At 42.6% G+C, this 25708-nt stretch overlaps 1 protein-coding gene across 4 annotated transcripts in view; it reads right to left on the bottom strand.

The window, feature by feature from the left end:
* The window catches only part of LOC102501296 (guanylate-binding protein 4), an 80951-nt gene extending 59477 nt beyond the window's left edge, over positions 1-21474 (bottom strand). For 2 of the 4 annotated variants that reach the window (XM_027770566.1, XM_027770575.1), the window contains exons 1-3: positions 21272-21474; positions 17945-18140; positions 11375-11502 (exon numbers count right to left, since the gene is read on the bottom strand). In XM_027770566.1, the coding sequence (XP_027626367.1) occupies positions 11375-11502; positions 17945-18134 (318 nt within the window). In that variant the 5' untranslated portion in view covers positions 18135-18140; positions 21272-21474. Of the gene's footprint in view, positions 1-599; positions 794-1235; positions 1339-3238; positions 3452-5565; positions 5847-6821; positions 7068-9438; positions 9627-9820; positions 9931-11374; positions 11503-11684; positions 12004-17944; positions 18141-21271 lie in introns of those variants that run through there. The other 2 variants (XM_027770564.1, XM_027770573.1) reach the window with 2 other exon arrangements.
* Positions 21475-25708: the final 4234 nt, after the last annotated feature.

Raw genomic sequence — 25708 nt, 5'->3', positions numbered from 1 at the left:
AGGAATGCAGACTGAATTCTCCTTAATTCTGGGTTTCGCTGAGGTACCACAGCCAAGATTATCTCACAAACAATGGGACCTGCTGACGCTGTGTGAATACAGGTAATCAAGCTGCAGGTTAGGACAAGAATCTATTTCACTCTAGTTGTATAGGATATTTCAGGCAGATATGGAAACCAAAGGAGCACATTTAGAGTTTCCAGCTTCCTTTATTTCATATCTGCTCAGCTAAATCAGATGCTTTCAGACCAGATGGCTGTATTTCAGGTCCCTTTGATGGTTGTGCCAAGAACTAAAGGGCTAGTTGGAAGAAGGTCTATTTAATGAGGGCATAGCAGGGCCATCCTCTGATCATGACAGCAGCCCAGCATGCAGGGGGACGCCATTTGTTCTGTCCAAGGTCTAACATTGGAGAAGGTTCTGAGGTCTTGTACATTTACAGGCTTCAACAGGTTCCAAAAGTATCTGAGTTTTCAGTGAAATGCAAATATTTTGGTTTTCCCTTCAGAATCTTAAGCATGCTCAAATCTGGGCTCTTCCCTTCCAAAATAATTAATACAATGTCCATCAGGCGCTGCCTGGGCCCTGTCCAGACTTACCCGCATCTTGTGTTCCAGCACCCTGTCCTGCTCTCTCAGGAAGTCTTCTTTCTCCCTCTCCAGCTTCTCCTTCAGCTGGTGTACGTGTTCCTGGTGGCTTCTCTCTTGAGCCTCCAATCTTTGCTCCTGCTCTTTCTGTTTCTGTCTTAGCAGCTCCTGTTCCTTCTCAGCGGCCTCCTTCTTGGCCCGCTCCGCTGTTCCACACATGTTTTAGAGAGGGAAGAAAACAACATCCAGGCCTAAGTTCCACCCTCTTGACTCAGGGACAAACAGACTTTGATGAGTGAATGGGAGCAGAACTAACAGACAGCATAATGTTTACATCATTGGACTCCCACATAGTTGACTACAGTTCAAGTCCCAGACCCAGCAGCTTAAACTCATGGCAAAAATCTCTCTAAATAGAAAAAGTGGACGGGGACTCTGAATTCTCCTGGACATCCCACTATCAAGGGCTTGTTCTACGATGTTATTAGAAAGGCATCTCTCCGACTAGTTGATGGACAACCACAGCTGTCCTCATAATTGTGGCAGAGTATGTACTCTTCAGAAGGAGAGGGAGGTTTTTCTGTAAAATTTCCCATAGGGTATTGCAGGAACCTACCCATCCTGGGTGACTCAAACTCTGTCCTGTACCTGCTATGACCTTCTCTCCAGCAGTTAGGGCTATGTCTGACTGCAGGATGGAGTCTTCCATTGGTGCCAGCGACTGCAGGAATTCCTGGAGTATATCCTTTGCCTAAGGAACCGGCAAGGAGCAGAGAAATGTCAGGCCTTAAAGTTCTAATTCCTTCCTGGGGAAATCATTGTTCTACAATATCTGAAAACTGACCTTGCAAATTGTAAATCCTGCATGGGATCAGTGCTTCATTTTCACCTGTGGCCATGATTCCAAACTCTTTGTTGGACATAAAAACCTTTCATAGCAGCTCCTTCCTACCTCCAATTTCCCATTGAAACCTTCTCTAGCTCCCAGATTACAGTCAACCAGATTTATATGCAGTTCTAAAAATATAACACCTACCTTGGTTCCTTATGTTTGAATAGTGGATTTTTGTGTTTGTTTGTTTGTTTTGTTCCTTTTTCTTCTACTTGGAGCCTCTTGTATCCTTTCTTCATTAGGGTAACATCTTTTGAATAGTTCATCTAGGGCTTTCTATTTCATATTTTTGGATGTGTTTCGAAGTTGACTTCCAGTTGGAAATAGCTGCCAAGCCATCCAAGTTGTGCTATCTATCAGCTCTACCTCTTGTGGGCTATGTGACCTGGGGCAACTTGTTAACTTCTCTGGGTACTGCATTTTTCACCTCTATGGTATGGACAATAGTAGTACCTAATTCATATTTTCTGAGGATTAAACTGATTGTCCAAAAAAAGTACCAAATTCCATCCTTGATTGAGGAAGTAAATGCCCTGTATGTATCATGTGTACCCATGCCTTTTATTTTCTATAATACATTGACATCCTAAGGTGTTGCTCAGAGAGACTGCCTCACCAAGATCAGCTAATGCCTAGAGATGACAAACAACTTGCATGTGAGTCACCTTTCATATTCAAACCAAGCAGTCCATAACATATACCCTCAACCACTTCCTTCATGTGGCTTTTATAACCTGGGACACTATCTATTTACCCCAGGATCAGGTACCAGAAAACTAGCACAGCTCAGAGCTCACTGAATTTATTCGAACTAGCCAATCTTCACCCTGTTCACTAGGCTTTGCAGAGTCCCTCTTGCAGAAACCAAATAAAGCCTCCTGCCCATAATTTCCCCCAGGGCCCACCCCCTCCTGATCAACCCTACTACTTCCCCAGGGGGTACCCGAGGTGTATTGTGCTCCCTACACTTGGGGTCTGTGAGTTTGACAATCTTTTCCATGGCATGCATCTCCTGAACTATTGGCCTTACCAAACCTAAATAATATCATTAAAACCTATCCCCTCTTATCATTATTATTACCATCATTATAATCTTTATTTTTACTATCTGTTCATTTCTGTATGAAAATACCTAATACACTGAATATAATTAGCTAATCATTTGTCTGTATCTATCTATGGTCATCGGCATTAAGACTAAAGGTGTGTCTTTAATTTTTGTATTCCTGTTCTTAACTCAAAGGCACTCACATTGTGGGCCCAGCCATGATGGCACAATGTATCACCACTCAGAAGGTTGGAAGTCTCACAGAAGGGGAAGGGTGACTTTGCTTACCGGGCCAATGTGAACTGCATGAATGACGTTATGTTCCTGTAATTCTAGCTAATAGGCAGGCAGGGACAGGAGAGCCATTATATAGCAAGACTATCAAAAATACCTACCTAATTATCTTTCATTTTCCCTCTTCATCTTTCTCTCCCTCTATTTCTCTCACAAAAGAAAAAAAATTCGTATCATTCAGTAAAACAAAGAAATGTTTTTCACCCAGGATTCTCAATAATATACCCTCATTTTGGGAAGAAATGGGGTGATCATTTGGTGATGTCTTCAAGAGATAAAAGTAATTGCAGACACAAAACCTAAAAAATGTTGAGATAAAGCTTTGCTCTGATATCTCCCCATAATGGCTTCTGTGCTCTCAGCCTCAGAAGGAGCAGATACCCCTGTGATTCCATTCTACAGTCCAATTCTTCTCACCTTAATTCCTTTGTTGGGCACTTGATTATAGGCACATTCAACTTCTTTCTTTGCTTCTAAATAGAGATCATACCCTCCAGGAACAGAGAAATTTCCTCCTGAAATGCTTTTCATCATAGGCTCTGAAAGATGCTCAAGCTTAGACTTGCAATATTTGATAGATGCCTCTTCATTCTGCAGCAAGAAATCTTCCTTCATTTTCTCTATGATGATCTGCCAGGGTGATATAAAAATATAAGAGAATGAAGCTGTTTGAATGCATGGCCAACTTTGCCCCTCTTGGAAGAAGCAGTCTGACAGCCAAGTGGACTAGGAAAGGACCAAGAGCCAGGAGCATCTTATAGTCCAATTCTGATCAATTCTCTTTGTGACCTGTGGGCTGTCCCTTACCTTCCTTAGGGCCAGCCTTATCATCTGCAAAATGTTGGGGTTGGGCAACACAAAATGCATGGTTCCTTCACCCATAGTATAATTAACAGTGGTCCAGCTATTAACAAGTCTCATGGAAAATATGACTGTAGCAAAAGTAGTGGCCTCAAAGAACATGGGTTGCTCTGGATGAAAACATGTAAATAGAGGGAACAGCAGATAGCATAATGGCTATGTCTCTGGACTCCCATGTAGTCGACCGCGGTTCAAGTCCCGGACCCGGTGACTTAAACTCACAACGGGCACATGTGCGTGTGTGCCCAAGATCCTGAGAGAAGAATGGAAGAGAAGAGATTGCGGCATGGCCATCCCCCCTGGAGGGTGATTTCTCGTTTTCTGTCTCTCTGTCCCTTTCTGTGTGTCTGGTGAGCGCGCACGCCCTATAGCTAAAAACCTCTCAAAAACAAACAAACAACAACAACAACAAAAAAAAAAAACATGTAGATAGAAAAAGAGGACATCAGCAAAATGGTCAACTGGAGGTATTAGACACAAAGACTGCTGCTTAAGAGGAGGGAAGGAACACCTCACCTCTGCCCCTTGGCTCTCCAGTGGAGATTAGCACTGTACCGAGGTGAATTCCCCATGCTAGGGAGAAATGAGCAGGAGGCCCCCAGCATCCTCCACTACCATGCTAGTCCCTTGCATTCTTTGCTACTAGAGAGTCCTGCTGTCTTCACAGATCTGTGCCCAGTTTGGAGACCACAGGGTTGTCCTGCTCCAGAGGAGCCCATTTTGCGTCCTACTACCATAGGGCCTAACCTGCTACTGTGCTGTGCCATCTTGAAACCCAAGCCCCTGCCAGAGTGCATCTTGCTCTCGGACCACTAGCTACTGTGCCTCTGCATCCTGAGGCTCTACCCTCATTGCACCATGGTTGCACAGAGAGTATGCAACTCCCTGCTGAGCTGTTACAGTCCCTATCCCCAAGGGACACCACCTTGGAAGCCCTCCATCTCCCATCCCAATTGCTCCCAGCTACTGGGAGCTGAGGGCTAGTGGAACATCCAATATCTTGGTGCCTTCAAGCCCTTTTCTCTCCCTTCTTCCCACCATCCTCCAGGAACAGGCCATCCAGCCTATCATGACAATATTGCTCCCTAGGCACTGCATCCTGCTTGGTGCCCTGATTCTTCTCCCAAAGAGGATTTGAGTGTGTGAAGACACAAAATTAAATTTTTTTGCTTGTATTCATAAATTACGGTGCAACTGGGTTTACTCAATATGAACTAAGAGATTTTTGTCAATTTGGGCTGGTAAAATACAGACTGAAAGACAGATGATTAGTGAATATACCTATGGCAAGCAAAATTAAGGTATTCCCCCAGTTTTTCACCCCTGGTTTCCACATCCTCCATAGTTCCTGGGCATGGTAATATGATGAATTATTCTCAAGGGTTAGATAATGTTACATTAAACAAATTGACTTTAAGAAATGGAAATTACTCAAGTGGGCTTTACCAAATCTCATAAACTCTTAAATACAAGAAAATGTTGTTTCTCTCACTGGTGGCAGAAGAGGAAGTCAGAGAGGAGAGGAGTTTGATAGCTACTGCTGGCTTACATATGGGGCAGGGTCTTCAGAGCATTCAGATGGGGACTAAGCCATAGATACCTTGTTTCAGATGGACCCAACAGAGCCCTCACACTTGAAATGGACTTCTGATGTATAGGGCTAAATTTACTGTAGTTTATTATTCAGTGATAGAAAATAAATAAACTGACCATCTTTTTTTTTTTTAAAAAAAAAAGGTGAACTGTAGTCAAGGATAGCCCTTTAATAAGAAAGAAGCTTCCTTCTATAGTGAGAATGAGAAGAAGCAATCAACAAAAAGGTAGACTCTAAGCATCATCCCAGAAGGGCAAGGTGAGTAAGGGAAAACACTAAGACACAGTACCACAAGCTCTTTCTGGAACTGCTGGTTTTCATCCTTGAAGGAGAGCTCCATGAAGACCGCAATGGCTTCCTTCTCACAGGCTGCGTGCACGTCCAGCAGCTCCTGGAGAGTGTCCGTGGGGAGCCTCAGTCGCTGGGCCATCTGCTCACGGTAGTGGTTGGCTGCCTTCTGCACAGCTGCCGAGTTCTCGCGCTGGGCCAGGGTTGTCACGGCGTTCTCCAAACAAGGCACAGCGCCACTGTTGATGGCATCCACGTAGGTCACCACCAGAGTCGCCAGCCCTGAAGGATGCATAAAATTCATGGAATCAACAGAGTTTTCACTTGGTGTTTATAAGTGTTATGGATCAGCATCCTATAAATCGCATACACACACAAATCTATGTTACTTGGAATTTTTCTTTTTCTTCCTTCTTTTGCTTCTTTCCTTATTCTCTCTAATATTCCCACTACTGTTTATTGTGAATCAATTTTCCTTCTTATAATATCACTGTGGTCCCTTTTCACTCCTACTTTTATGGTTCTCCAATTCATCCCATTACACAATTAAATTGCTGAACACAAGAAATGTGTTTAAGGATTTCTTGTAAACATACCTTTTCATTTAAATAAAATTTAAAAGTGATTATTAACCAGGTAAGTAAATTACATAGTTTGTGGATCCTAGTTCTGGATGTAAATGCAGGTCTCCTTATTTTAAAACTTATCAAGAATTTTGAGACAGTGGGGGCTGGACAGTGGTGCAGCGAAACCTCCCTGGCTATGCTGGGCACACACTGCTTATGCTCCAGGACTCCCTGAGGATGGGCCTGGCTTTCTACAGTGGTAGGCCCTATTGGAGGTGCTAGCTCTCTCACTCACTCATGCAATAAATAAATAAAATATTTTTAAAAAAGATTTTGAGATATTGGGCATTAATCTCAGCAAATGACTCCTGACACTGGGTGCTATGCTACTGCATAGGTCACAAGTTCCTGAAGCTAGCTGTGCATATGAGATTTTATTGCATCTTGTATTTCAAAATCTCAGTGGCTTGCAGAAACTCATGGCCTGTTATTTATCTTCTCTTTTGTGTGAATTCACATTATGTTTTGTGTACCTTTACTGAGAAAAATATCCATTACTTACACTATAGAATCTCATCTAACAACACAGATATTATCTCCTTAATTGTTGTTTGTACTCATATGGTTAGTGTGCATGTTCTGTAAGATATAGTAGGCTTCAGTAAACACACAAATAGGCAAAGAGACTCACGGTTTCCAGTGATGATAATTCCCTCTCTCAAGTTCTTTGTCTTTGCATTGTTGAAAATATAGTTACAGAAATTTTCTGATTGCACCTGGAACTTAGAATCCAGCTGGTCTTCTGACACTTGGTCGATATGGAGTAAGAGTTCACTGTCACTTGTTGGCCGATCAAAGACAAAGCATTTCCGTTTTGGAAAGAAACGCCTGATGCACTCTCTAGTCATGTTGGAATTCTCGATTTTGGGATTCTTGCCTGAAGAATTGGAAAATGAGTGACTATTGAGAGAACAGTTTCCAGGCAAGGCAAATGGTCTTCATTTCTGAGGATCCTTGGATCACTGAAGTCTCCTGCACTTACACATCTTTTATCCAATCATGCACAATTGGATAAAAACTGTATCCTAATTTGTACATGGTACAAAAAAAAAAAAAAGCCATTTTTGCCCAGAGCAGAGAATCAAGGAAGGCTATAGGGATTAACTATTTAGTGTTATTAGTAAGTGCTTATAAAATTATCAACTAGTTATTATATTGTCAGAAATACTTCCCTGATATTCCTGTCCCATATCAGAAATAAAACATGGAATCATAAATAAATTAATGTAGGGCCAGCAGGTGGCATGGTGGTTAAGGCATTGGACTCCAACATGACTGACTGTAGTTTGAGTCCTAGACCTTGCAGCTTGAAAATCACACCAGGCACATGTGCTTGCATGCAAAAAAATCCTAGGAGAATGGAGATGAAGGGACTGTGGCATGGTCATCCCCCACCAGGGGAGATGATTTCTCACTGTCTTGCTCACAGTCTCTCTGTCTCTTCCCAGCAAGTATACATGTTCAATAACAAAAATCTAAAAACAAAATAAAATTTAAAACATGTTAGAATCAAGGACAAGATGCTGCTTGGGAAAATGTCAGAATGAAAACACAATACCCAGGTCAGTACAGTAAAGTATTTCTAAAATAGCAAACATTTACACACTATCTGAGTCGACCCTGTAGACTTGTTGGGACCTAGATCCAACATGCTGACTGTAGTTGGAATTCCAGTCCCACCGGTTTGAAAAGCATGCTGAGTACATGTAGGCATATGTCCAAAATCCTGGCAACATGGAGAAATGGAGGAGAAGGGATTGTGGGATTGCCACACCCCATTTGGGGTTGCTTCCCTGCTCTCCCGCCACCTCAATCTCTCTCTGGTGTACACATGCATCATCTCGCAATTAAAAACTTTGCATATCATAAATCATCATTAATAAACCTTATTTCTTTTAGCAGAATCCTTCAAAGAATAAAGTTCACCTAAAAATAATTTGAGATCTTACCACTTCTCTGTATCAGTTATATTGGACTTGATAGAGTGTTGTCAAAAGGCTTGTGTACTTATCAGTTGTGCAAAAATTTTCATCAAAAAATGAATACATGATTGAACCAACAAAAATGGATACAGCTTTTAGCTATCATCAGTTATCCACTCTCATGATTTGTGATAAATTCATAACATTGAAATGATAACATGTTGTTTGGGGAAACAAAAGTAAGAGGGTAATAGTATAAGAAAAATAAAATTAAGAATTGTTGTGACTCTTACTGGAAAGATAAGTTAATTTTTTTTTCCAGACCACTAGTGTATAAAATCCTTTCCTTGCAGGATACCCAGGCATTAGTGAACTATATGAAATGTGATTTTTAAATTAGGTCATCTCATTGCTGGATGATTCTGTATTCAACAACCTCAGATCTAATGAACTATTTTTTAAAAATAAATCAGGGGACCAGCAGATGACGTAAAGGTTATGTCACTGGACTCCCATGTAGCTGACCGCAGTTTCAGTCTCGGACCTGGTGGCATGAAACTCACAGCAGATGCATGTGTGTGTGTGCCCAAGATCCCTGAAGGAGAATGGAGGAGAAGGGATTGCGGCACGGGCATTCCCCTGGGGGATGATTTCTCGCTTTCTGTCTCTCTGTCTCTCCAGTGAGAGCACATGTCCCATAGCAAAAATCTCTCTAAAAATATAAACAAATCAACCAGGAGGTACACTTAATACATTAAAATGAAAAAATTTCAGCCTTAGGAAGTTATAGTGCTAACGGTAAGCAGGATATATTTTAATGATAATAATCATGTGATTCCATATCAGGCAATAAATTTTGTCGGTGGGTTTACATCCCAGATTCTGGAGATTTTCAATTAATAATATACTAAAATGGGTACCATGAGTTGGCACAATGGCTATGTCACTGGACTCCCATGTAGTCGACGGCAGTTCGAGTCCCAGACCCAGTGGCTTAAACTCACTCCGGGTGCATGTGTGTGTGTGTACCTAAGATCACGAAAGGAGAATGGAGGAGAAGGGACTGCAGTGTGGCCATCCCTCCTGGGGGGGGATTTCTCACTTCTGTCTCTCTCTGCCTCTTTGGCAAGTGTATATGCCCCATAGCAAAAACCTCTCAAATAATAATAATAATAAATTAAAATCATGGCCACCTGTCAGTCACCAATCACCACTATATGGGCCTCAATTTGGTCTCAAATGAGACTTGCTATGAGGTGATGAGTGACAGGACTTGGTTGATTCCACCCCCTCTGAACCTACCCCACCCAGACCACACTCTGATACCTTTAATCAGCTTCAAGGCATTCTCCAGGTACTCGTCTTCCGTGATGGGGTGTCCATCTAACTCCAGCTCCAGTGTTACGGTCCAAATAAAGTCTGGAAAGAAACTCACAAACTCGGCAGAGTCCTTTAATTCATCAGTTTGGGGAGAGGACTTTGCCCTGATTCGTTCTGAGAGTTCAGTCACGTAGCTAGAAACGCAGTTAAGGAAGGAGAGAGGTCCCGCACCAGAATTCACAGTTCTCCCTTAGAAACAAATTATACAACATTCTCTCTTCTGTGTCCTCTCCCCCGAACCATAACAACTTAGACAACAAACAGAAATAGCATCAGTTGTCATTCCTATAAACTCCATAAGACAGGGGTCCCATTCCTCGGAGGATACTGCAGCTGCTCCAGGGCCTGGTGGTTGATGGTGCCCATGCTGTTGTACACAAAGGTGCTGCTCAGGAGCACAGCCAGCGCAAAGACCCACAAGTCATTCTCAGGGTCACCCTAGAAAGCAAGGCACAGCAAAGGGCTTACGTTTACTTTTTTTTTTTTTTTTTTGAGGGTGTGTGTGCTTGCTGGAGAGAGAGAAACACAGTGAGAAGGAAAGTGAGAAATCACCTCCCAGGAGGGATGGCCATCCTGCAATCCCTTTTCCTCCATTCTCCCAGGATCTTGGGCATGCACACTTCTAGTGTGATTTTGAAGCCACTGAGTCTGGGACTCCAGTTTCTCAGACATGTGGGAGTCAAACAATGTAACTGCTGTACCATCTTCTGGTCCCGTTAAGTTTACTTTTTATTCATTTATTTACTTATTCATTCATTTGATTGCACATTCTCTAATTTAGTTGTGTATGTAGTTAAATAGGACAAACGACATAACATTTGAAGATAATGTTAAATTTGAACCATATTTTTGACATTTTCATTTCTCTCTCTCAGGGCTTCACTTCCTTTAGTTATTAAAGGAAGCAATGAACTTTGTGTGTGTGTGTGTGTGTGTGAAATACTTAATACGTTGCCTAGAATGTAGCAGCTGGGCAATAAGTGAGCCATAATCTTTTTGCAAATTATCTCCATAATGAGTTACACTGACACAAACAATATGTGATTGACTAAGACATGCATTTGGACAGTGTTCTAGATGACAGTCCCTGACCTCAAGAGGATGATTTCTGAAATGACAGGTAAAGATGTCAGCATAGAAATACAGCCAAAATAATAATCTCTCCTGAAATGGAACCAAAGTTACAATGTTTAAAAAAAAAAATGGGTGAGGAATGCAAAACACACACACACAAAGGGTGGGGAATGCAAATAGCCTGTAATAAGTACTCCGAGTTCAGAGCAAGGAGTTGACAATGACTAACTGGGAGAGGACAGCAATAAGTTGAAAACAGCTGGGCTTTGGAGTTGATAAATTGTGAACTTGTGGAGGGAAAGGTATCAGGCCAGTGCAAGGGGCAGCACATTTAACCAGTTGCTCCCATTAATCCCCCAGGCTTCAACTTCTTCCAGGAAGATTTTTCTAACATTCTTACTGGGTTAGGCTCCCACAACCTGCATCCGGATGTGCTTATTGGTCGCCTTGTATGTTTGTCTTTTATCCAACTAGGATCTGAACCTTTACCTACAGTAGAATGTTTGTCTTTTATCAACTAGGATCTGAACCTTTACCTACAGTAGAGTCCTGGATTTCATTTGCTCAATCAGTATTTATTAATTAGGATGATTTACCTAAGTATTAAAAATTAGAAGTCCTATCTATAATATTCTAAAGTATTTGAGCTTACAAAGTAACTAAGTTCACCGGAACAGAGCTTAGCTTCATTGCCCATAATCAGGTATGTAGTTAGCAGGGATGGAACACAGAAGTTGGAGTGAAGTTGTGAATTAAAAGGCAAACAGAGACTCAAGAACAAAGATTTCTTTATGACTCTCTGTCTTACCTTTTCTATGTCGCCCAGGCCCTCAGTGTCCAGAAGGACCAGAGTGTGGTTTGGCTTCAAGGGGTGGGGTACACACCACATCCAGATGCCCTTGGTTTCAGACCTCACTGTGGAGCCCAGAGGAAAGCCTTCATGGGAAAAAGAGAGAAGGCAGCATTCAGTAACAGGCTCCCCTGGGTTACACTGGCTGACTGTGGAAATGTAAGTGCTGGCAGGGGAAGGGGGTTGCGCCCATTTCAGCAAGAACAGCCATCCCATCTTTACACACAGGAAGGTCTATCTCAAAAGACATTTTGGGTCTCCTACTCACCCCGTATCGTAATAGGCTCAAACTTCATCATATTGCAAAATTAAATTAATTCAACTCGTATAGATTTACATGACCCTCAGGAGCAAAAAGCTTGCATTCAAACACAGAATAAGAAAGTGCTGAGACAGAGCTCCCTGTGTCTGCTTCATCTTCAGGTAGTGCCTCCTTGCCCTCCTCTGGGAGCCGCACTGAGAGAAGGCCATCTAAGTGGAGAGGATTCTGACATGGGGAGGACAGCACAGAGCAGTCACTCTGGTCCAGTCTGCTTGGTCTTCCAGCAGTGGGGTCATAAAAACTGAGCCTTAGGCTGGCCCCATAGTTCTGTGATTAATGGAGCTGGATTCCTCTGGCAAGCATACACACCCTATGGAAAAAACCTAAAACATAAAAATAAATTTTAAAAGACTGAAAATAAAAACAAAAACATGCCAGGCATCTGTGTAAGTTTACTTCAAATCTTGACAGGCTGGAGAAATGGAGGAAAAAGGATTATGGTGTGATCACACCCCCTCAGGGGTTCTCTCCCTCTCTGCTGAGAACAAGTGCCCACTGGCAAAAAAGAACTGAGCTTTGGGATCAGCAGTTAGCATAATGACTATGTCTCTGGACTCCCATGTAGTCGACCATGGTTCAAGTCCTGAACCTGGCGGCTTAAACTCACACCGGGTGCGTGTGCGTGCGTGCCCAAGATCCTGAGAGGAGAATGGAGGAGAAGGGATTGCGGCGTGGCCATCCCCCCTGGGGGGATGATTTCTCACTTTCTGTCTCTCTGTCTCTCTCTGTCTGTCTGGTGAGTGCACGCGCCCTATAGCAAAAACCTCTCAAAAAAAATAATAATAAAGAACTGAGCTTTGAAATGCATGGAGGAATCTGTGATTTAAGTCCTTGAATATGCAGTTAGAGACTGGATTTGTGAGACCATAAACATCAGTTAAATGTGTGAGATGGATGACAAAATCATGACTATTTCAGGAGTATTAGATACAGGGATTATTAAAATGTTATGTCCTGAATGAGTAAGGAGTATGAGTTTTTGTTTTGTTTTGTTTTGAAGTGAGATTTTTGCCCCAGGGTACATGTTCTCACTGGAGAAAGAGAAAGTAAAAAATCACCCCACCCCTGCCAGTGCGGGAGGTGGAGGGGATGGAAATGCCATAATTCCTTCTCCTCCATTCTCCTCTGGGGATTTTGGGCACACAAGCAGGTACACGCAGTGTATATTTCAAGCTGCTGGTTCTGAAACTCGAACTGCAGCCTACCATGTGTGAGTTCAGCACCTTGACCACTGCGCCACCTGCTGGCCCCAGGAGTCTGAGATTTTTAAAGGTGAGTAAGACTCAAGCAGTCCAATTACTCCTTTTGTATATAATGAAATGGAAATGCAGAAACTAAGTGGTTGGTGCAGCTGCTTAGACATACAGGCTGTACTTTAACTCAGTTCTCCTGACTCACGGCACGGTGCTCTGTCAGCCGCTCTGACCCTCTGCTACAGGGCAACTGTCTATCTATATGGTGAGGCGGCCAATTAGAGTGGGAACAGTAAAAAGGGAAATGAAAGGATTTGACAGATCTGAGAGTAATTGATGGGAGTGTTAGAGAAGAGAAAGCAGATAATGAACATGCCAAGGTTTTATATCTTGAGAGAAAGGGCTTTAATTTCCAGCACAGCAGATTAGATTTTGCTACCAGTTGTCTGTTTGCCTCCTCTTTCCTCCCACCCCCATCACCTTCACCGGTTACTGCTCTCCCCCCGGATGTTGACCTTCACTGCCTACATCATCAGAGTTCCCTTGGCTCCTGGTTTATGGTGGAGTTCAGAAGTGGGACCAGCAGGTGAACTGAAGGCAGGTATGTGCTCCCCAGCTCTCACCCTGCTGGCCCGCAGCTCTCAGGGGGTTGTTCCTCTCCCTCAGGACACAGCAACTTTCTTATAGCTCCACCCAATGGCTCTGGTCCTACCAGGTGCTGGTAACACTCTCTACTTGCCTCTTCTGGTCTAGGATGAGAGTTACCACTCCTCTATTTCCAGTCTCTGAATGCTTCTCCATCCGAGGATGGCACATTGTCTTTCCTATGTCCTTATGAACATTCCGTTAATTAAACAGTCTTAATTATCCCTTCTCCGGGACACCTGTGGTCTTCCAGGACCTGGACTCATACTTTAGCTTTCGTTTTATTTTTGCCTCCCCTTTCTCTTCTTTAGGCAAATTATGAATTCTGCATTCATTGTCTTAAGAGGGGGATATAAGAGATATAAACATAGAGAAGACCTGGGAGAATTATCCTTTCTTGCCAAGTTTTAAACTCACAGTTGAGAAGATTGGAGGACTATTCTTGGAAACTTATGGATAGTAGAACCTGTCCAACAAGCCAAGAATTTTACTACATGCCATGTGCCAATGCCTCTTTGAGAAAAAAAAAAAAAAGTGAACGTAATGAAATGTCTAAAGGAGCATGGTCCAGCATGACTCAGGCCATCAGTTCCCACACCCAGTGTTTTCCGAAAGCGAAAGTACAGCACCTGAGGCAGTCTGCAGTGTTTCACATTCTATCTGCTTGCTGGCTGAGTAAACCCGACCCCAGTTATCCAATTATGAAAGACAAGGTGTGATTGGAGGTTACCAGTCCCAGGTATGAGAGGCACAGCAAAACCAAAATAAGTCCCCCCAAAGAGAGAAGAAGCAGTGAACTGATCTCGCTCACTGACGCTGACTGGAAGAGAATCTCTTTTCTTTCTGTTCTTCGGATGAGAAATGAGGGTTGTGGGTCCCACTTCAGGTGTTTAAGACATTTTAAGACCAGAAACTCCTTTAGAAAGGAGAGGAACACCACTTCATTGCTGCTTGATGTTGTCTTGAATAGAAAATAAAAACAATTTTTCTAAAGCTCCATGACTAGTATCTGTCTCTCAGGGTTCTCAACCCTAACCCTTCAAAACATGGCCCGTGAATTTACTTGGGCTAGGCAAAGAAAAGTGTGCTTTCCTGATGGTGGTTAAGAATTCTCCTTAAAAAAGGTAAAGGCATATTGTTTGATTTAGAAACCAACAGGAGACTGAGGAACACAAAGAGGAGAGGGAGAAAGAGAAAGGGTGAGAAGGGAAGAGTCAGTTGGGGAGTGAAGGGGAGAGAGAGGGGGAGCGAGGAGAGATGGAGATGCAGGCCCAGGGATCCTGAGAGTTTAGTGAATTTAAATTCAACCTCTCCAGAATCTTAGCTTCTGAGCTGCAGGGGAAGTCAGCTTAGAAGAACCCGCATTAGCTCCTTAGAAACAAATTCCTAACACGATCATAGGCACATCGTCCTAAAAATCAGTAACAGCAAAAAAAAACAATCTGGTAGGAAAAAAATTTAAAACAGGAAATTCAAAAGGCAAGTAAGTACATGAGAAAGTATCCAGTGTTATTTGTAGTGAAACAAAAAACATGCAACTCTGCAGTGACAAAATCAGCAAAAGTTAAAAGGTCTGTGTCACCCCAAAGATGAGTATGCTCTGGAGATCTGCCCCACAGGACGCCTACAGCTGACAGCTCTGAGGATAGGTCTCCTGCTAAGCGTTCTTAGCACAATAAATAAATAAAGGCAGGGATGCAGGAAACTTGTCCGGGTGATAGCTATGTCTATTATCTTGATTGTGGCAAAGTTTCATGAGAGTTGATACATGTCTAAACTCATAAATTTTGCACATTACATACGTAAAAAAAATTCAAAGATACCAATTATATCTAAATAAAGCTGTTAAAAATGTGATGTAGTAAATCATATCATAGAATACACAGATTGCCTCCTTTCTGTTCATCTAACAAAAATCTTTGTAAGAGAAAAAGGTGGAGGAAAATCTAATATTACCCAATTTCTGTTAGGATGTGAATTCTCAGTTACTGATAAAAGCATGTAAATGACACAGAGCTTGATAAGTTGTTCAACACTGTCTAGAATAGCTGAAGACTCACATATTCTAGGTTCCAGGAATTCTGCTTTTAGGTAAATTATAAAAGGAAAGTCTGTGTACATGTGCACCAGGGTGGAAGTATAGAAAGAGCCAAGTCGTTATAATATGGAAGTAGTATAACAGCCAAGGTTGAAAAAGATAAAATGGATCTCATGCCAGTGTTCATGAAAGGGAATAGAGAAATAAACTGTGATATCTTGATACAACTGACAAGATTTTATTGTATATGTCAAAATAGCTAGCAGAGAGGATTTTGAATGTTCCTAATACAAAGTAATAATAAATATTTGAGATAATAAATATGTTATTACCTAATTTTTATAAATATACCTTGTATTCATGTATTGAAAAATTATATTATTCCCCATAAGTGTGTATAATTATTATTTATTAATTAAAATAATAATATAAAATAAAATGTCCCACTTACAAATAAAGTATTAAATAGAAATAAATTACTAATATATACAATAAACTACGTGAATCTTATAAACTTTTTGCTGAACAATAGAACCAAGACACCAAAGTATACATACAATATAATTTCCTTTACATACTGTTCAAAAACCAGGCAAACTATACTAACTTTTAGATGTGTGTACATAGAATGTAAAACCATGTTTGTAAAATTAATTTAATTTTATTCATTATTATTATTTTTTAATTTGCTATAGGACACATATGCTCACCAGAGAGAGACTGAGAGAGAGAAAGTGAGAAAGGAAGCCATAAGGTCCAGGAGTTGAACTGTGATGGAGTTCAGTGCCTCAACTGCTATGCCACTTGCTGTCCTCTGTAAAACCATTTTTTAAAATCAAGAGATAAAGAAAAGTCATGAAATCAAAATATTGGTGAGGCTATGAGATGATGTGATTTGGACTTATGGGTGTTGGTAAGTTTTATTTCGACCTTGGCCATCGTAACATTGATGTTCATCATTTATTTATTTATGTATTTAAGTTTTTGCTATAGGGCACATGTGCTCACCAGAGAGAGAGAAAGAGAGAGAGAGAGAGACAGGGAGCAAGGGAAAGTGAGAAATCACCCCCCAAGGGGGGTGGCCATCCTGCAATTCCGTATCTTTCGGTTGCCTCTCGAGATGTTGGGCATGCATATTCACTCAGCATGATTTTTAGGCCACCAGGTCCAGGACTCAAATTTCATACCTAGGCATTTGAAATCTAACACCTTAACCTCCTGTTGGCCCCTCTACTTCTATTTAAGAAAGTTATTCATTTCTTTTTCCCATGAGCAAGAGAAAGAGAAAAAGAGAGAGCTGGCACGACTGAAAGGGGTCCTTATGCTGTGACTGACCTCTAGCCTCAGCCAGTCTCAGTCATGGGCATAGCATGTCCAGCATGTGCAGGGAGGCTCCCAGATGCAAATCAGGAACCTCTTCATGTGGGTGAGCTGTGCAGAGTTGTGCATCACTGCTGCACTGTTGTCTGATCATGGTGCTTCATGCTTATTCAATTTATTTTACATCAGGAGCAGCATATGTTGTAGCAGTTATGTCACTGGATTCCAACATGGCCGACCGCAGTTCAAGTCCCAGAACCAGTGGCTGGAATTCACATCAGGTGTGTATGCGTGCATGCCCAAGATCCCAGGAGGAAAATGGAGAAGAAAGGATTGCAGGGTGCCCATCAACCCTGGTTGATGATTTCTCAATTTCCCTCTCATTATGTCTGTCTCTCTCTCTCCTGTGTGCACATATGCCCTAAAGCAAAAACCTCTAAAATGATAAGTTTATTTTATGTATTTTATATATTTCTCTGTATAAATTATATTTCACATTTTAGAACAAACTAAATGGATAAAGAGAAGAAGATATAATTTCTCAAAATTTTGCTATGAAATTAAATAAAACCGTTGGCTGGCAGCCCCGTTGAGTTACAGGATCTAGAGAGATCCTTCTGTCTCCCTGTCCTACCTCCCTTTTATTATTAAAAGCAGCACATTTAAACTACATATATGTGGTACTTTAAATAAACCTATATTTGGACAAAAGTGTTGTGAGAGAAAGAAAGGGAACTATTGCAGAGACCAAGCTCCAGACCTGGTAAGAGTAAATGGAAACAGAGAACTAAAGGAGTGAATCACTTGATAAGATTGTGAGGATTATTACTGGATCAACAAGTGACGTTTTGTGGAGAAATGGGATTGAGATTGTAAATTTGGTGGTGACGTTAGAAGTTTTTTCACTGGGAGACAAAGGGATCTTCTGTAAATGACTGTAGAGTAGATATGATCAGCTTGCATTTTCAATGGTTCCAAGCAAATGGTCCCTGCCCCAGGACAACACTCACCGTGGTTCTGTCCAGCCAGGCGGTTCATCAGGTATGATTTTCCTGTACGATACAGCCCTACAATGGCCACAATGACCACATGCTCAGATGTCCTTTCAAGAATATTTATTGCATCTGAATTCACCTTCAGCCTATTGTCCTCGTTTTCCACTAGACATATGGGGGCCATCATCCTGGGTCCAGTTGCCATGGTGACCTGCAAACCCAGAAGAGTCTTGAGTACAAGTACAAGTCATCTCTAATGCTTATTAAAGGAGCTTAAGCATCATGTTCCTGTTTTGGAAATGGGCATGACAACTTCCTGATTTTTTGTACACTTCTAAGTGAACACTATGTAGCCTCATAAGTAAAAGCCCACTACAGATGACTTCCACATGTTATCTCACTGATCCGGACAGGAACTCTAAAGGAATCTTGCCAAGCTGATGCATAACATGAACAGAATGAGAACAGCAAACAATTAATGAGGGAGGCTGAGGACACCAACACTTTGGAGGTAAGTTGAAAAGAATGGAATGCAAAAGAAATGAGAAGAATCAATCAATAAAAGGATTAGAATTTCTAGGAGAACTTGATCTTTCATGAACTCAACGAATGTAGATTGGTACCTGCCAGGTGTTGGCCTAATCTTATGTGCTCAGTACCAACAGTAAATATAATGGAACAAATTCCTGCCTCATGGCACTCAGCTAGATTAGAGATGCTGAGGGTGAATGGGTCTATATATGATTCTGAGGAAGAGGGAAAATGGAGGCACTCAACAATCTTGATAAGGACAGTGTTTGTGAATTGATGGGGCAAGAGCAGGATGGATGGAGGCATGACCGTAATAGGAGAAAGGGAGAAAGCATGCACAATAGCTCTGATGTAAAGACCTCTGCAGTGACTAGAGAGAAATAGGGTTCAATAGCTGACTTGCCAAACTGGAAGGAAAGGATATTTCGGTTGATAGGCTAACACGGAAGTCAGCCCTTTGTGATGGCATGGTCAGTTCTGCCTATATCTGACAGAGCCCCACATTTTGGTAAATCTCAATAAAGGGGGTGTTTCATGACATCAAGAGGCAGAGAGGAGCCAAGCAGCTTTAAATGTCCCTTTATTCTAAGATCATGCTAAGCAGCATACACATCCAACTTTCCTAGTTGTTTGAGCAACTGAAAACTTTTCATTCCTCTGTGCCTCAGTTTGTTTTAATATGAAATAAAAATACTAAGTAACTACCTCATAAGGTCATTAGGGAAATTAAATGTCTCATAATATTTATAATGGATTTAACATTGTGCTTTGTACATAGTAAAGCCTACAAAATTATTGCTTTGAAAACTTTAAGGTCTGAAGAAGGCAAGGACAATGGAATTCTAAATGAAAGTGAAAGACTAGCTTTGGAGGGAAACAGTTCCTTTACTGGAAATGGTGTGAGAATTAAAGGAGCAAGGACCTATGGACCCTTGAAGGATGAGGCAGGCAAGAAAAATCCAGAGCTGCCCTGAGATATCACAGCTCAGAATTTGAGTCAGACTGCCAGGGTTTAAACCCTGTAGGTCAAATCACTTACTGTCTGAGAGACTTTGAAAAAGGATAGTTCCCTAAGCATCAACCACCTTATTCATATTTTGCATGAAATAGTCATTCTTGCCCAATTCAAAACTGTATAGTCTAATAACACATTATTAACAACAATTATTATTTTTTAATTTCTAGGATTAATGTATAATTTCTACAATGAACATGCAAAGCCATGTGTGTTACTATATTCTGTAAGATATGAATTATCAAGAAATACCTAATGTAGAAAAAATGTTTAGTAGAAAAATATCAAGTCAATTGATTTTACAATGTACCCTGTACCCCTTAATATGTACATCTATTATAAGACAAGTATAAAATAAAACTTTAAAAACACACACATCGACACACTCTTCCTAGGAAGGTCTCTCCTTTTTCACTGGTTAGTGGAGCAGCGCTGGTGCGTGGAGGGGACGTGAGCCTTTTACTGTGTGATCAGAGTAGGAGGAAGAGAATATATTTTTAGGATTAATATTAAAATGTTTGGAGAAGTGTTCTGGGTTGAACTGCATTCCTCTCACATTGATATGTCTAAATGTTGACCCCAGAACCTCAGAATGTGACTGTATTTGGAAATCGGGGTTCTGAAGAGATTAAGGTTAAAAAAATTAAGTTATGCGAGTGGATCCCAATACACAGCAATGGATGTCCTTATGAGAAGAGGAGACGAAACTGCAAACGGGCACAGAGAGAAGAACATAGAGAGAAAGACCCGGGGAGACAGCCAGGCACAAGGAGAGTCTCAGGAGGAACAGCCGTGGCCACCTGTTGATCCTGGATGTCCAGTTTCTAACTGTGAGGAAAGGCCTCTCTGCTTCTGGGAAGCCACCCAGTCCCTGGTACTTTGTGAAGACTCCCTGACAAACCAGACAGGGGGACATGAGCTGAAAAGTGTTGGTTGTCTTGTTTTCTTTTTAGTTTTGCTTTTTAATGCCACTGGAGTATTTAAGCCAAGAGGCTTTAGCTATATTTAATAAGTAGGTCGGGTCCTATTACATCCTGCAGATGATCAACGGTTTCCAGAAGTTACTGGCCATGACAGTCATCCCTAGTGACAGCTGGTTATGCCCCTTCTTCCTGAGTCTGAACTTCCACAGGTCACTCACTGCAGTTATTCCTGGACCACACAGTTAGAAACAGTGCAGGACAAACTTAAACTGGAGGAATTTCTAACAGTTCATAAAGGAGACTGACTTATCCCTTATAAAAAAAACACATAGTATCTACCGATAGTAAATACGAAGGATAACAAAAATAGCAAGAGAAAGTTTTTTAGGATTAAAATTGTGAGACTTAACCTGAAATTCCATCTGTTTCTCCAATGTGGCAGGGGGTTGTCAGGAAACTTCTGAGGACCCAGAAGGGAGGTGGCAGGGGACACCCTTACCCAATGCCTCTCTCCCTGAAGGGACTTCAGCCCCTTGTCCACAGAGGAGTGTGGGGTGCACTGCTCTGCACCCCACACAGAGCTCTTCCCTGGGGCCCTGGAAATTGCACAGGGACAAGAAAGCAACCCTGGACGGAGTGCATGCTGCTGCGGCAGCCTCACAGCCACCTCTGGGCCAGAGGGAGACGCTGAGCAGCAGGGAGTCCAGAGACCCGCGGGTCACCAGGCTTCGGGACACCCTGCCTTCCGGACACCCTGCCTTCCAGCCTCTCCCTGCCTCCACCCCCTTGCAGGGTACAGTCTGAGCTTGGAATCTGTTGCGGCTTAGTCAGTCAGTTAGGGGAAGTGGGAGGGGAACACAGCTCAGAACTCACCTGGCTTGAGCGCTGCTGCCAGGGGACAGGTGCTGAGTGCTGGGTCACGCCTGGTGCTCTCCTCCTGCCTCGGGCTCCTCAGGAACACAGTGCTCTAAGAAGCTGAAAATCAGTCAGAAGATGACAGCAAGGCTGTCTGTTATAAGTTGAGGAGAACCGAAAATGAAAGTGCACTTCTTTCTTGCCAAGTTGACTGTTGAGGTTTTGCACTGCTTCTGAGAAGGCAGGAAAACAGACTTTTGTGAGATGAGGAGGGAGGAAGGGACCCCTTGCCCTGCACACTTGGTCTGGTAGCCTGGAGGCTGCTTCCCCTAACAGTGGGCTTGGGGGACCTTGGCCTCACAATTAAAGTTGAGCAGCAAGTGGGAATGCAAGCAAAGCAGTGGGAGGCTGCCAGTGCTTCCACAGCCTGTCTGGAGGGACCTTTGGGAAAGATGTTACTTGTTTTTATTCTTTTTTTATGTGATCATTTATTTTCTATTTTTTAAAACAATTTTCCATCTACTATGCGATTTAGATGTTTTAGTAATATCCAAACCCCTAATATAGCCTAGTGGTCCAGTTGTGATGGGCTGCATTACAGAAAACGGCGTATGTCAGGCTAAGATGAGCCCTGCAACTCTTGCTTGGCCCCCAGAGTGCAGAAAATAAGGCTGTGGGAACCTGCTCGCACGACAGGGTGTGTCTTATCAAATGCTGTTCTGCCTCTATAAACGGCTTGAAAAACAGATTGTGAGTAAAGAACTGTTTAGCAACCTTTGCAACCTTTGTAGCATTTTCTCCCTTACAGCACTCCTCACCCCCAACCCTTAACTGCCCTTCCCAAAAAACATGTAAGGGTCCCCTTGCGGTTTTTATGCTTAGATATTCTGCAAAACTGTGGGTCAGTGCTGTTGTCTTCTCTTCTACCTGCATGTAGTTGGGGGCAGCAGTTCATGGTTAGGGGCTGCTGACCCTGGCCAGGAATAAAGGCCCATAAAAATTCTAATTTCTTGAGTGGTCTCAATCCTTGAGTGTCTCGCGCCACAACACAATTGTGGGACGTACACTAGGAACCAGCTTGGATCCCTTGGAGCCAGTGAGACAGGCTGCCTGGGAATGGGGTGACAGCTCAGTTGTGGCCAGTGTGGTAGGCTCCATTCTATAGGTTTGTAGTGACTGTGAGGGTCCTTAAGCAGGCTCTTAGCTGTGCCTTAGATTAACTGTTCCAATGGCAGGAAAAGAGAGCCAGATTAAAGTAGGGTGCTGGAATCAGGAGGCCGTTCAAGTGTGGACACAGGTTGCAGTGCTACCCTCTGGGTTTGTGTAGACGCTGTCTCCAAGGATCAGTGAGAGACTTTGGTTCTTTCCATTCATTCTGTATCCACAAAGGCATTACTCAATTCTACAAGGTTGAAGCTTGACTCCTGCCTCATCTGTGATGTAGTCAGTAGGGAGAGGAAAGAGGGAACGTGGAGAAGGATCAGGTTCTCTGCCCAGACCCCCAAGTGCCTTCCACAACGTTCTGCCCCTGTTTTATGTTGAGTCTCAGTGGCACAGCCACACTAGAGCAGCTAAAGAGGTATCATCTCCAGCTGGGTTGCCATGAACTCACCTTTAATACTAGAATGATACAATATTTAGAGCTGAAAAGTCTGGTACAACTCTGAAGATAGAAGCCAAAACTGAATAACAGACTTTTCTCAAGTTCTGAAATTAAATTTGGCCAGCTCAAGCTGAGCTAAGTATAGTGGCCTTATATTTCCCGAGGGGCAGAGATTGCTAGAGGAGGAGCGAGAGCTCATTTTGCAAGCCTTAATAAATGGAGTCCCCCATCAGCCAAATAGGTCAAAGAAGTCTTTCTTTCTTTTCTTTTTTTTAGAGAGAGATTTTTGCTATCGGGTGTGTGTGCTCGCCAGAGAGATGGGAAGTGAGAAATTATCCTCCCACCAGGGGGACGGCCATGCCACAATCCCTTCTCCTCCATTCTCCTCTCTGGATTTTGGGCACAGACACACATGCACCCAGCATGAGTTTTAAGCCACTGGGTCCAGACTCAAACTGAGATTGACTATGTGGGAGTCCAGTGACACAACCTCTTTCTGTGACGAAGTGTTTAAGGCTATTTACTTCTTTATTATTATAAATTAATGTGTTCTTTATTGTTTAGATATGGAAGAAAACATATTAAAGTCATTCTCCCAGCTTCCATTGTTCATAATTGGTTGAAGAAAATACACCTTTTAAATTTACATTGTGTACGTCTGTTATGAGCACATGATATTGGTAAAAGATGGATTTTATTTTAAGAGAGATCTTTGCTATAGGGCAGCATGTGCACTTGCCAGAGAGACAATCTCCTCTTGGGATCTTGGGTACGCATGCACACATACATGCCTGGCATAGTTTAAGCCACCTATTCTAAATTCAAACTGCGGTTCACTACATGGGAGTTCAACAATGTAACCATTAGGCCATCTGTTTGTCCTGGTAAAAGATGGAGTTTAAAATGGCTTATCTTTCAGGACCAGCAGTTAGCGTAATGGCTATGTCGCTGGACTCCCACATAGTCGACCGTGGTTTGTATCCCAGGCCAGGTGGCTTAAAACTCACGCTGGGAGCGTGTGCGTGCATGCCCAAGATCCCGAGAGGAGAATGGAGGAGAAGGGATTGCAGCGTGACCATCCCCCCTGGGGAGTGATTTCTCGCTTTCTGTCTCTCTGTCTCTCTCTGTCTAGCTGGTGAGTGCACGCGCCCTATAGCGAAAACCTTCCAAAATAAATAAGGCTTATCTTTCCAAATGGGGCCAGGCAAAATATTTCCTGCCAAGTACAGTGGGACAAGGAAAGGCCACTCTGTCATCAACAAGGTGGTGACCAGAATACACCATCAACATTCACAAGTGTATTTCTGGCAAGGGCTTCAAAAAATGAGCTGTTTTTTTACTCTAAACCATCAGGAAATTTGCCGTGCAGGAGATGGGACTCCAGAGATGATCACTGATAGGGGGCTCAGCAAAGCCGTGGGCTGGAGGAATAAGGGGTGGCCCATACATTTGCGTGTGCAATCGTCCGGAAATTGTAATGAGCACAGATTACACAGATACCTATGTATCTGTTACCATGTCAAAAACTTAGACAACCATTATGGATGAGAACTGAACTACTGATTTTCAAATGAAGTTATAAAAATGCCAAAAATAAAATAAGATAAAACAAAACAAAATGGCTTCCTAAGGTAATATATATTTGAAGTTTGATTTAACTAAATGAGGTTTTTAAATTACACTTTATTAGTTCACTCCAGGAAAACCCATCTAGTACCCTCTTTTAGAATGTGTGCTTATCTGGCACCTAATCTACTCTGCTCTGGGGCCTACTGGAAATTCTCAGACAGGGAGAGTTTCATTTTAATATCCTGCTACACACAAAACTTTATGGAAAAAACACACATCTGCAGATGGACCAGAACTTCCAAAGAAGAACAAATCTGAATAATTTCATTTGAAATCTACTAAGTACAACTCTACAGAATTTTATTTACCTTTCCGTTTTAGAGGCTGAGAAGTCTAAGAGCCTTTAGTGAGGGCTTCCTTGCTGGCTCATAACATGGCAGAGGGTAGGAGCTAGTGTCTGCTTCCACGTGTCTCTTTTAATAAACCCACCAGGTGTCATTCATGAGAGCCCCATCCTGTGAATCTCATTTTGATGTGGGCAGCTGCACTGAGGTCTGTGCCAGGCCCTTCCCCTGAGCACTCCTTTTCCTGGAATGTAGGTGCCTGCTGGGAACTCACAGTAGCCCAAAGCTGGCAGATACTGACACTCCCCAGGTCTCCGAGAACTCACTGCCCTTTTCCCCTTTGAAATGATAAAAGCTATCTGAGGCCTCAGGAAAGCAGACACCCTGCTTATCTAACCCTTTCTTCTCTAAAGTAAACTTTGGGGTTCTTTCTTCTGGAAAGGGTACCCCTTGCCTGCTAGAGTTCCCCCTTCCCCCAAACTCCATAATGAAAGACTGTGCTTAACCCTCAGAGGGGGCCAGAGCTTTCCAGAACTAACTCCTCTGTACCCTGCGGGCAGTAACAATAAAGAGTAATTCCTGTCTCTCTAGAGTGTTGCTTTTTGTCCCTTAGCCATCTGTTTTTCCACAACATTTGGTGCGTTGGCTGGAAAGGGAAAATCAGACCGGCCCTTTGAGCCACCGATCCTAGGGTGATTCCCCCCTGGGACGAGCACTGTGATGTAGAGGGATAGGCGCTCCCTCCCCCAGTACCCCCCCATCCCCGACTTGTTTGACGGGATCCCTCAGCTGGGACGCTCACTGTCACTCGGAGTACTAGCATGCCTGGATTATGGCACTCCACTTGGAAAGAAGGACCGACTCTTACTCCAGACCTGGATGCATCGCCTATGGTCAACTCTGGTCATCTGGCAAGCCCCAGGGATCTATAGAGCCCAC

Source organism: Tupaia chinensis, unplaced genomic scaffold (genome assembly GCF_000334495.1).
Source record: "Tupaia chinensis unplaced genomic scaffold, TupChi_1.0 Scaffold000023_1, whole genome shotgun sequence".
In the NCBI taxonomy this organism is placed as follows: Eukaryota; Metazoa; Chordata; class Mammalia; order Scandentia; family Tupaiidae; genus Tupaia; species Tupaia belangeri.
The sequence above is the reverse complement of the archived record's forward strand: the minus strand, read 5'-3'. Positions and strand labels throughout refer to the sequence as shown.